General features: G+C 46.4%; 1 protein-coding gene across 11 annotated transcripts in view; it reads right to left on the bottom strand.

Annotated features, from left to right (window-relative positions):
- The window catches only part of MAD1L1 (mitotic arrest deficient 1 like 1), a 511,231-nt gene that overhangs the window by 228,365 nt on the left and 270,356 nt on the right, over positions 1 to 12,510 (bottom strand). For all 11 annotated transcript variants that reach the window (XM_064153680.1, XM_064153676.1, XM_064153678.1 and 8 more), the window contains exon 14: positions 6,403 to 6,491. In XM_064153680.1, coding sequence (XP_064009750.1) covers positions 6,403 to 6,491 — 89 coding nt within the window. The remainder of the gene's footprint in view (positions 1 to 6,402; positions 6,492 to 12,510) is intronic.

Genomic DNA, 12,510 nt, shown 5'->3' with positions numbered 1-12,510 from the left:
AAGAATGCTGATGTCCATTTTAAAAGCAGCCCTGCAGCACAGGGAAGGAAGAAACATCAGTCACTTACTGAAATATTGACATCAGTCTCAGGTTATGTGATACAGGGAGAAGAAAAAAATCATTTGGATTAATTTCTGGAGAATTTACCAACTTGTTCTCCATAAAAGGGTTTGAAAACATGAAATATTTAAACTGTCTGCCAGAAATAGGCTGTTAGCCTCAGAAAGTGCAGTTATTTAGAAGAGACTGAGCTGAAAAGTAAAATAACTGAACAGAATTAGTTCTGACCTAGCTCAAACCAGAGCATCTGGCAGAGATTTCTGAAAGACTTGTCCTGCAGAAGATGCACACAGCTTCAGCCAAAGGCAGGCATAAGTTAAACTCAACTCACCCCTGCAGCCTTACACAAGGGAAGTGGCCTTGATTGGCTAGGGCTGGGTGCTAGATTGGGCTGGATGATCTTGGAGGTCTCTTCCAGCCTGGTTCATTCTGTGATTCTATGATACAGATTCTCTGGCATTCACTCAGACTTGGGGGGTTTCCTACTTTCAAAAGCTGAGCTTTACATCGCCCCCACTGCACAATTCACTGTCCTAGATTAGAAGAGGGAGAAAGATAAAAACCAACCTACAGCCTTAGGTCTCTTGAAATGACACTTGTGAGAATCAGCAGCTCTCTCACTGCGTGCATTCAGACTACCTAAACCATGCTTGGATGGTAAGCAAGAGCTGCCAGAGTGAGCGGCTCCTGCTTTAGAAAGCACAGGGGAACCTGATTTTGAACAGCATCTTGGCACTTCCAAAAGCCTCTCTCAGTCCAGAGCTTTGCAGTGGTGTTAAGCAGTCACCATTCCTCACCATCACCCTTTTATCTTTCTTTTATTTGTTTTTAATCTTCTCAGATGTGTTATGTGATTGCCTGGAGCATAGTGCAGATATCACCGATGAGGACATGTCTCACAGAGGCCCCATCTGTGAAGAGGACATGGCCATGTGGAAAAGCTATTGCTGAACAGGAAACTATTGAATGGAGCAGAAAATGTATGTGTTGGGAAGATGCTATTAAGGGATCCAGATGGCATTGAGATGGTGTTAGGAGCAGAGCAGACAGAATTCCAGCAAGTGTGACTAATAGGCATTGGCAAGGACACGAATTTCTTTTGAATTACTGTAACTCTACCCAGTCACTAAATCCACAGACAACATTTAGGACTTACTGAGGTTGTAGTTTGACAGCAGAAAGGAAAAGCTCAGATTTGTTCTAGCTGAGAAGGTCTTTCAGCTGTTGCCACTTAAGTCTTTGGTGAAGTTCTTTTAAACCAGATCGCTTTTATTTACAGGCTCTGAAACAGGAGTTTCTGTAGTCATCACCTTCCCTCTAAAAGCTGCTAATAACACCCTCAGCTTTGCTATAATCAGGGCCTCAAAAGTTTGATCACTTTTCCAGCAGAATATAAACAAATCCTGCTTCAGAGGGAGCAGGGAGAAGTGTGAGTAATGACAGCACTAGCACTGGCTTTTATTGTCTCCAGGAACGATGATGCTGGCGGAGAGTCTCACCTTTAAAGTTATAAAAGGTCTGACGAAAGAGCACTCTGTTCTCAAGAGGAGGAGGAAAAACTGATAAAGTCTTTCAAGTTTCTCACTAAAAATTTACTTTCCACGCTGAAGAAAAATGAGACAAAAGATACATTTTTAAAAGCCCTCCTTCACTCACAAGAGGTGAATACAGATTCAAAGGATTAGCGTGGATTTTCCCCCCCCCCTTCTCTTCTATGTCTCCCCTGCTTTTGTTTTCAGAAGTTAGTTTCTACCCATGGGGCATAGATGGAAATGCCTGGAGGCTCACAGCCCATTCCTGCCCTGCAGACTCCTCTCCTTGGCTTCTGTTGGCTTTCCTCCATTTGTCACATACCTTAGAATCATAGAATCATAGAATCAACCAGGTTGGAAGAGACCTCCAAGATCATCCAGTCCAACCTAGCACCCAGCCCTAACCAATCAACCAGACCATGGCACTAAGTGTCTCATCCAGTCTTTTCTTGAAGACCCCCAGGGACGGTGCCTCCACCACCTCCCTGGGCAGCCCATTCCAATGCCAATCACTCTCTCTGTGAAGAACTTCTTCCTAATATCCAGCCTATACCTACCCTGGCACAACTTCATGAGAGCAGCTAAGTGGGCTGGGCTCTGTCCAGAAGAGCAGACACATCATACTGCAGGTTCAGGGGATTTCAAAGACCACTACTGGAATGTAACTCCCTCATAAACTGTGGCATTTCTTCTCTCACTTCTCACCTCTAAAGTTTGAATTCTTCCCCTCTCTTTTTCATAGAAGGAAGGAGTAATAGGGAAGCTTGCATTTGTTTGCTCTATCTTAGCAGCTATGGAAAATTGAGTAAACCAGCTCTGCTGAGGCCCACAGGGACACAGAACAAGCATAGCAGACCTAATCTCTTCTCATACTAATCTCTGCTCTCCTCTTCTGTATGGAGAACACACATCCAGCCAAGCCATATGGAGTTTTCAGACTAGACGTGAGGAGGAAGTTGTTCAGCATGAGACTGGTGAGAGGCTGGAATGGGTTGCCCAGGGAGGTGGTTCTGTCCCCATCTCTGGAGGTGCTCAAGGCCAGGCTGGATGAGGCTCTGGCCAGCCTGATCTAGGGTAGGGGGTCTCTACCCATGGCAGGGTGGTTGGAACTAGATGATACTTGTGGCCCCTTCCAACCCTCACTGATTCTATGATTCTATAAATGGACCACAGTGTATTACTCACGAACCTCAAAAGCCTGGGGAAAATAGTGATTCATCTAGCATGCCTTTGAGAAGGAGCCTCCTCTGTGAAGAAAGAACTTGAGAGTCTGAGAAGACACCTGAAGTCCAAGAAGACATCTGAAGAAGGTACACAACAGCCAACAGTATGGCAAAAAGAGCCATACTGTCTTACCAGTCCTCCAGCAAAGAAAGCTGCAGCAGAGCACTTTGCACCAAATCATTTATTGCTAGAGCTGAGCATTGAAAAGGGTGATTAAAACCAAGCAAATCCATGCTTTTTGGAACAGCTTTGTAGCTAAATGACTAGCATCAGAGCCTGGGACAAGTATTTAAATCAGCTCTAACAACAAAAAGTGGTTCAGCAAAAAGAGACAGGAAAAAAAACCAGCCTGAAATTAGACCCTGAGACTGCAGCCATTGTGCATCCATAGCCTCAGGAGCATGAAGTACTGAAATGGGAAAGAGAGAAGACAAAGCATCACCATGAAATCACTGCAGAAGCTTAGCCTCTGCTGAAAGAGCTTCTCAGTGAACGGCCCAGCACTGGAGAGCAGCTCTGCACCATCGACAGCCTTACTGGGCACAGGCCTTGTGTTTCTGTCATACTCTGTTTGAAAGGCTTGACACAATTCCATGAAAACAAGGAGCAATAAGGCTAGTAAAGAAATTCTTTGAAAACAAAGAGAGAAAAGCATTATCTAGGGGTGTTTAGGGCTACCTTTGAGCAGAACCAAGCACAACTCTGTAAGAAGTTGCCTCTCGGGAGGTCCATTGCTCAGGAAATGAGCTCTAATTCAGGGCAAAACCAGACATCCCTATGCCCACAGCCAAAAGCCTTCTGCAATGTGAAATGGTCCTGGACTATGTGGCAATCTAGCTGTCTCCCCCTGCACATACTGTCTCTGAAGCTGCTCAGTTCACAGGCAGTGATGCTGTTCAGTGGAGATAAAGACCAAATAATGAGCCTTAGAGATGAGAATAAAGAGGCTGAGCATCTCCTACACAGAAGGGTGCTGCAGTCCCTACCAACCCAGGGAGGCAGAGACCTAGGAGCTACTGTAGAAATACTCCAGAAATGTTCAGCTCCCAGAAGACAGCAAAGAGGATGCTGGCTTTCCTGATACAGAGGCATGGCATTAATCAGCAATGACAGGTTTAATGTTGCTCAGGAGGTGCTGAATACTTCTGCAGCAGTGTAAACATCAGAGGGGCTGGTGTGCCTTGGCAAAGGAAAAACCTGAATGAGCTCACAGGACAAACAAACACCCAAAAGATGCAAAGTAGATGGAGATAGGTTTGCTCCCTCTGAAAAAAGGAAGTTCTAATGATGCTGTCCTTGACCAGAATTCAAACATGGAATACAATAGAAAAGGGAGATGTATGCCTTGGGTCTCCAGAACTATTACAGCATCTTGAGGGAATTACAGGAGTGAGTGTCTAAGATTGTGTCTGCAGCCCTGAAACGTATTGGAATAGCTTGGATGAAGATGTGTTATTTCCAAACACATCCCCTCTGCTGTGGAACTGGGCTTTCAAAGCTGCAAAACAAGCTCCAGAGGCAGAGCACAAGAGCAAAGTCATAATGCACAGGCCAGTAATTCCTGCTTTCTGCAAGATGCTGCCTGCTGCAAAATCCTGCTTTTGTTCATGAGGCAGTAATGCTTATAGCTATGGAGTTGAAAATATAGAAGAACTAAGAAGTGAAACTCCAAAGTCTTATTTCATCTGAGAACAAAAAAACTCATCCTGCCATGATCTAATCTGATCTGCTCAGCTTTAAACAATAAGAAATTTGATTAACCATTCAGAAACAGAGTAACTTTTCTGCATTCACTATTTATTGTGCCACCTGCTTTGGAATGGAAGCTGTAAATGCTTTAATAAATAGGTGGAAAGGCTTGCTAGCTTCACTCTAGCTTTTGGAAATGCTTGTGTATCCTCTGCTGAAACGCTGGTTTGTAACTTATCTTTCACTGAATCACAACAGGTATCCCTCTGCCATCTGCAATGCACGAGGGGAAACCTCCCTCTTTTATCTCCAGTGCTACATGCACATCAGTATCACAAAAGCTGGATGCTAAACCTCTTTGCACATATGCCAACAGACCAAGGTTTGGTCAAAATAAGAAACAAACAGCAATGCTGTTTCCACAGGCAAGAATGCCAGCAGGGGAAGAGAGACACAGGAGCCAGTCTTCTGAATTAACTGAGAGAAAGAGACCCTACACATTAAAAGAAAGGAGCCTGCAGCCTCCCAAAAGAGAGAAAAGCTTACAAAGCATCTATGTGCAGCACAGATCAGGGGCTGAGGCTTTCTGTCAGCACTTCATGGGTTTCTCATGGCCATAAAAGCTGGTGGGAAAGCAAAAGCCACGTTCAGAGAAAGAATATCCTACTTCAGCAACAGAAGGAAAACATGTTCTGATCAATGCCATCATGCTACTCCTTGAACCACAGGCAGCCTGTGTGCACAGGCAGTCTACATGCAGCTACTTTTTCATTCACTGTAGCACAGTGAGGTTCTATATCTGGGTGCTATAACAGGGGCTGAACCACAGGCAGTCTACATGCAGCTACTCTTTCATTCACTGTAGCACAGTGAGGTTCTATATCTGGGTGCTATAACAGGGGCTGAACCACAGGCAGTCTACATGCAGCTACTTTTTCATTCACTGTAGCACAATGAGGTTCTATATCTGGGTGCTATAACAGGGGCTGAACCATAGGCAGTCTACATGCAGCTACTCTTTCATTCACTGTAGCACAGTGAGGTTCTATATCTGGGTGCTATAACAGCGGCTGAACCACAGGCAGTCTACATGCAGCTACTTTTTCATTCACTGTAGCACAATGAGGTTCTATATCTGGGTGCTATAACAGGGGCTGAACCACAGGCAGTCTACATGCAGCTACTTTTTCATTCACTGTAGCACAATGAGGTTCTATATCTGGGTGCTATAACAGGGGCTGAACCACAGGCAGTCTACATGCAGCTACTTTTTCATTCACTGTAGCACAATGAGGTTCTATATCTGGGTGCTATAACAGGGGCTGAACCACAGGCAGTCTACATACAGCTACTCTTTCATTCACTGTAGCACAGTGAGGTTCTATATCTGGGTGCTATAACAGGGGCTGAACCACAGGCAGTCTACATGCAGCTACTTTTTCATTCACTGTAGCACGGTGAGGTCCTATATCCGAGTGCTCTACCAGAGGCTGAATCACAGGCAGCCTGCATGCACAGGCAGTCTACATGCAGCTACTTTTTCACTCCCTGTAGCACAGTGAGGTCTTGTATCTGAGTGCTCTACCAGAGGCTGAATCACAGGCAGCCTGCATGCACAGGCAGTCTCCATGCAGCTACTCTTTCATTCACTGTAGCACAGTGAGGTCCTATATCCGAGTGCTCCACCAGGGGCTGAATCAGAAGCAGCCTGTGTGCACAGGCAGTCTACAGCAGCTACTTTTTCACTCGTTGTAGCACACTGAGGTCCTATATCTGGGTGCTCTATGAGGAGTTGGCAACATCCAGCTCAGGTAGCGAAGCTGCCCTGGCACTTCCCTTCTCCTTAGTTCACTGAAAACAGCAGTATCCTCTCTGCCTTCCCCTTGCTTTGCCTACCTGAGTGTGTCAACCTCCTCCTTGGTGATGATGGTACTTTGCTCTGCTGTGCACTCTTGAGACTTCAGGGCCTTCATCTCCACCTCCAGCTGCAGAAAGGAAAAGATGTTAGTTGTTCCAGTACTAATAAGGGGTACACAACTGTGCTAGTTTGAAGCCAGCTAGAATATTCTGCTGAGAAGAATTAGATTATAGGCTGTGAAAAGGAAACAGTGGTGATGTCTACTTCACTCATAGGCTTGCTGAGATGTATAAAAGCAAGAACATAAATACACATAACAGAGTTGCTCTCTGGCTCTGGCTGTATGCACTTCTCTCTCTAACCTGCTGTCTGTGTGATTAATCCATCTGTTTCCTAACCTCCCTGGCCAATTCTCCAAACTCACCTTGAACATAAGGCAAAGTCTGGGATAAGGTAGAGAGGTGGAAAGAAGGTGGAAGGGAGGTTGGGGGCCCTTCCTGGGGACTCTGGTTTCTGGGAGGGCTGTTGTGTTTCTGCATTACCTTTTTTTAACTTGTCTGTTTCTGTACATAACTGCATATATTGTAAATCTCTGCTTGTATCTTGTGCTAAGCTGTAAATAAAAAGCTTCATTCTAATTTTCATCTCAGCTGAGTCTTGTCTGGGTAATTTTCACAAGAGTAGGGAGGCAGGTGACACCCAAACCATCACAAAAACAAACAGCAAAAGGAGAAGAAGGAAATCAGCGTTCTGCACAGATCAGACCTTCCTCTGAACATGTGTGCAAAAAACCACTCTTTGAACTCCAAAACCTTGTTTAACTCTGCCTTCCCCAATATTTTCTGCTAGATGGGGCAAAGAAAGTTGAATATTTCTAAGTATAACTTCAGCTTCTCTTCCAGGTATTTCCCCTACCTGACCTCCATGGATAATAGGATGCAGAGAACTATCTGTGTGGCTTTAGGAGCTTGCTGGCATCAGTGATGCAGAATTGAAGGGCCTGGAACACAAATCCTATGAGGAGAGGCTGAGGGAGCTGGGGGTGTGCAGCCTGCAGAAGAGGAGGCTCAGGGTAGAGCTCATTGCTGTCTGCAACTACCTGAAGGGAGGTTGTAGGCAAGTGGGGGTTGGTCTCTCCTGCCAGACAACCAGCAATAGAACAAGGGGACACAGTCTCAAGTTGTGCCAGGGAAGTCTAGGCTGGATGTTAGGAGGAAGTTGTTGTCAGAGAGAGTGATTGGCATTGGAATGGGCTGCCCAGGGAGGTGGTGGAGTCACTGTCCCTGGAGGTGTTAAAGAAAAGCCTGGATGAGGCACTTAGTGCCATGGTCTGGTTGACTGGACAGGGCTGGGTGCTAGGTTGGACTGGATGAGCTCAGAGGTCTCTTCCAACCTGGTTGATTCTATGATTCTATGCTTTTATGATTCTGTGATTTAGCTTCAGTTCCTCCCTAAAAGAAATGAAGCACAGGATTATCCTGTCTAGCCCAGGACAACTCTGAGACACATACACTGAATCCAAAAGACTGGGGAATATTTCCAGCACTTTCCAATATACACTTCTAGCTCAGGCTGTGCAGGTAGCTCTGATGCAGCAAAGAAACAAATCAGAATGCTTTCTGCCTCTGGACTTGTTTGGGAAAGAGCTTGCAAGAAAGTACTTCAAAACTCTATAGGCATAAAAATTTCTTGGACTCCACCATTCCCAGGCCTCCTGACGTATGGGAATCTGTATTCCTAATTCAGCTATCATGGTGATGCATAGATTGATAAACCACTTAGGCTTCTACTTTCTAAATCCCTCAGAAAATGATTTGTTATGAAAGGCCAGCAGAAGTAAACTACTACCAGGAGGATACTCAAACTCCTGTTCCAGCATCATCTCCCAGCTCTGCCCTCCTTTACACTCACCCTTCACATTTTGGATTTCCTTTTGTCATCTGTCTTTTCAGCACCTGATGACTAACTACCCTAATATACCTATTGACAGAAATGGTATTTTTCACTCAGGAGAAAAACAATCAGCAACCCAGCTGCAATCAGAGATGCAAAACTTACGACCACAGAGAGCTCAGTGCTCAGCAACAGGGAAATAATCCATTACTACACCATTCTCTTCAACAGCACCGCTTAGATTTGTAGAACAAAACCCTCCTGCAACAGCAAACTTCATTCAAAGGTAGCAGGCTGGTAGAAGGTCCCCAGTTTTACAAGGAAGAGGAACATGTTGACACGTGCAGTCATACTGCTCAGCCAGAACTGAAATGTTGACATACTGCCTCTTCGCCCTCCCATGCTTGCCAGAGGAGACAGACAGAGCATGGCAGCATTGTTAGCAGGAGAGGGCAGAAAAGGGATGGTTGCATTATTCTCCCTCCCCTATTTGATACCACTGGGATGGAGCAGAAGAGACAGGGGAGAAAAGCCTTAGCCAAACTTCCCTCTGGTACCCCAGAGCCCTGCATTTCGCCCCTGCCAGTCAAAAGGCATCGAGGAAGAAAAAAAATAAGCAAAGGCCAACCTGCATCATCAGGCTGTACAAATGTTAATGTATATTAGCTGCCCGATAAGATTATCACAGCCAGCAATGCTCCCCTCAATTTTCTGATTAGTGAGCTTATCTCTCCCAGCTCAGCCCACCACAGATGGCTGGGGATAAAGCAAGCACACCAGATAATTCCAGGGATGTGAATAAAAGGTGCTGGGACGAGGAGCAGGCTTCAGTTCTAACCTAGCAGCAGGAAAACACTCATTATATCTCCTGCTTCCCACGTCTGCTGAAGCCTGGACGTGTTTGCTGTTAAGAGTTTTGTGCTGCTTTCTGGACTGCATGTGGACAGCATCTGAAGATGGCAGGGCTGGTAAATATGTGATTTAGCACAGGCTAAGCGGGCTCAGCCTTGAGTCCAACTGCCACCTGCTCACCGACATCAGCAGATAAATCGCAGCCACCTTCTGGGGGGGGGGATGGGGGGGATGGATGGGGTGGGCCACTAATCTGCTGCTGTGAGCTGGGGGTCTCCTCTGTGGGCTGCACAGAGAGGAAAAAAGTGGAGTGTGTAATGGGAAAAGGAGCCGGGAGAGCGAACGCTCCCGAGTGAATGCTGCCGTGGAAAGCGTCGGCGCAGGTCCCGCCTGATACCCAGCGATGACAAATTAGTGCCAGGGATGCTGAGCAGCAGCGTGATGAGATGCTGCTGGGTTTCTAAGAATAAGCTGTTGAAGGAGAATGAACAGGGAAGGGCACAGGGACTGTAAGGGCATTTTGTGTCATTTCTGTGTTCTCCCAATTTTCAAGCGCCAAAACTACCTGGACTGAAAATCTGATGTGCCTGAGGGGAGAAGGGAGAGAAGGGCACAGGAATATCACTAAACTGGCTTGAGCAGTTAAATGTTGATGCAGACCTGCTTCCCAGAACTAGCATTAAAACTTCTGGGAAGTTTCCACTACAGGCCAAGGCATGACTCTGTACCACAGCAAATTGTTGTCATTAAAGCCTCACTAATAGTCTATGGGGGAAACAAATAACATAAACCAATTAAGGTACTAAATATAGAAAGGGATCTGGGGGTGCTGATTGATACCCGCCTGAACATGAGCCAGCAGTGTGCCCAGGTGGCCAAGAGAGCCAGTGGCATCCTGGCCTGCATCAGGAATGGTGTGGTCAGCAGGAGCAGGGAGGTCATTCTGCCCCTGTACTCTGCACTGGTTAGACCACACCTTGAGTACTGTGTCCAGTTCTGGGCCCCCCAGTTCAGGAGGGACATTGAGATGCTTGAGCGTGTCCAGAGAAGGGCAACGAGGCTGGGGAGAGGCCTTGAGCACAGCCCTACGAGGAGAGGCTGAGGGAGCTGGGATTGGTTAGCCTGGAGAAGAGGAGGCTCAGGGGTGACCTTATTGCTGTCTACAACTACCTGAGGGGTGGTTGTGGCCAGGAGGAGGTTGCTCTCTTCTCTCAGGTGGCCAGCACCAGAACGAGAGGACACAGCCTCAAGCTGTGCCAGGAGAGATTTAGGCTGGAGGTGAGGAGAAAGTTCTTCCCTGAGAGAGTCATTGGACACTGGAATGGGCTGCCCGGGGAGGTGGTGGAGTCGCCGTCCCTGGAGCTGTTCAAGGCAGAATTGGACGTGGCACTTGGTGCCATGGTCTGGCCTTGAGCTCTGGGGTTGGACTTGATGATCTGTGAGGTCTCTTCCAACCTTGGTGATACTGTGATACTGATACTGTGATATTCAAAATGAAATGTTTCCTTCCTTAACTGTTAGGGTTTCAGGAAGGGTGACATCCCTGCCTGCCAACCTCATAGATTACATTAAAAACGTTGTGTGTGCCTTTTCCAGGGCAAAAAACCAAAAGCTAGTTGAGATGAGATGAAGTGGCACATGGCTGAGATCCCATCCTGCTTTTCTGAAGGCAGCTCAGTGCAAGCAAACTGGTCACCACAAAACAAGAATGAAGAGAATGGGGTCAGAGGGGGAAGCAAAACATAAGGAACCTGTTTACAAAACCTTCCTCAACTTGCAGTTTTGTCTCCTCGACAGCTCCAGCAGAACATGATCTGGTCAGACCCAGCACACTGGTGCCAGCATAACTCAGCACTGGCTGTTGCTACCACCTGCTCCTCCAGCTGGACCTTCATTCCAGTTCTGAACTTGATGCAGGCAAGACAAAGTGGAGAAAAGAGAAAGAAAAGCAGAACTTTTGTGTGTGAGGAAAACAAGCACCAGGAAGGCAGCAATAGGAGAAATACAAACCCAAGTTCTACACTGTTTCCAGTACTATGTGCAAGCCCAAGAGGTGAGGAGGTTACCAAGACTGTTCCTTTGACACAGCTTCTCAGGAGAGCTCTGAGGAGCAGGTGATAAATATGAAATCACTCACTGTGGTGGCAGAGTTTGTGCCTTGCACCATGAGAGTGGTGAGAGGCTGGAATGGGTTGCCCAGGGAGGTGGCTGAGGCCCCATCCCTGGAGGTGTTTAAGGCCAGGCTGGATGAGGCTGTGGGCAGCCTGCTCTAGGGTAGGGTGTCCCTGGGCATGGCAGGGGGGTTGGAACTGGCTGCTCCTTGTGATCTCTTCCAACCCTGACTGATTCTATGATTCTGTGATTTTGGTGCCAGTGGTAACAAATGGCCTCAAGAGGGGATAAGATGAACCACTCTTACTGGTTTCCCTGTCTAATTCCAATCACCTCCCTTTTCTCCAATTGCTTTCCAGTCCTTGTCTCTCTTCTTCACCAGATATCACTTTCAGCAGGTACTATTTTGATTTTTGGACTAGTTCCTGTCTAAGTCCTTCCATTTTTTCATCAATAATTTTATATAACTAGCTGAGTTAAACTTTTATGACTTTGAATACATTAAAGGAGCAGAAACCATTATCCAGCAGAGAGGGGAAAAGGGCTGCTCAAATTACAGCTCATTGCTGTGTTCCCCCATTCAGTACCAAACGACCTAGGTCAAGCTTGGATCCTTCAGTTCTCTTTTATGTTGATCTGTCTCTTTTAGCTAGCATTGAGAGGAGAGAGAGCACTGTCCCAAAAGACAGCATTGCATCCCTTACCCTGAAAACTTCACCTATGACTTCTGCAGGGGCTCTGGGGTTAATATGGCTCAGAATCAGACCCCCAGCACTATCCCCACTGCACAGAACACTTTAGCAACTTGAAAAGAAACCAAAACATTATTTTAATTGTTCTTTTTTAAGTTATCCAAAGGTTTTTGGTTTTTTTTTTCATGATACTAGAAAAGTCAGGATAATGAGCAGTGTCAGAGCCCATGGCTTGTGAATAAAACACATAAACAGGTACTTCACATTTTGACTGTGCTATGTTCTTTTCTCTGAATATTTTCCTGCTCTCAGCCTAAAATAATCCCATTCAGCCTGAAATATTTCTACTGTCTTTCACTCCATAAGCCTGGATTTCAGTCCAGCTTTATTCCACTCAATGGGAAGTGGTCAGGACACAGTGGAACAAAGCTGGAGGTGGGGAGATTCAGAGTGGCTGTGAGGAGGAAGTTGTTGAGCATGAGAGTGGTGAGAGGCTGGAATGGGTTGCCCAGGGAGGTAGTTGAGGCCCCATGGCTGGAGGTGTTTAAGGCCAGGCTGGCTGAGGCTGTGGGCAGCCTGCTCTAGGGTAGGGTGTCC

This window comes from Pogoniulus pusillus, chromosome 13 (genome assembly GCF_015220805.1).
Source record: "Pogoniulus pusillus isolate bPogPus1 chromosome 13, bPogPus1.pri, whole genome shotgun sequence".
NCBI lineage: Eukaryota > Metazoa > Chordata > Aves > Piciformes > Lybiidae > Pogoniulus > Pogoniulus pusillus.
The sequence above is the reverse complement of the archived record's forward strand: the minus strand, read 5'-3'. Positions and strand labels throughout refer to the sequence as shown.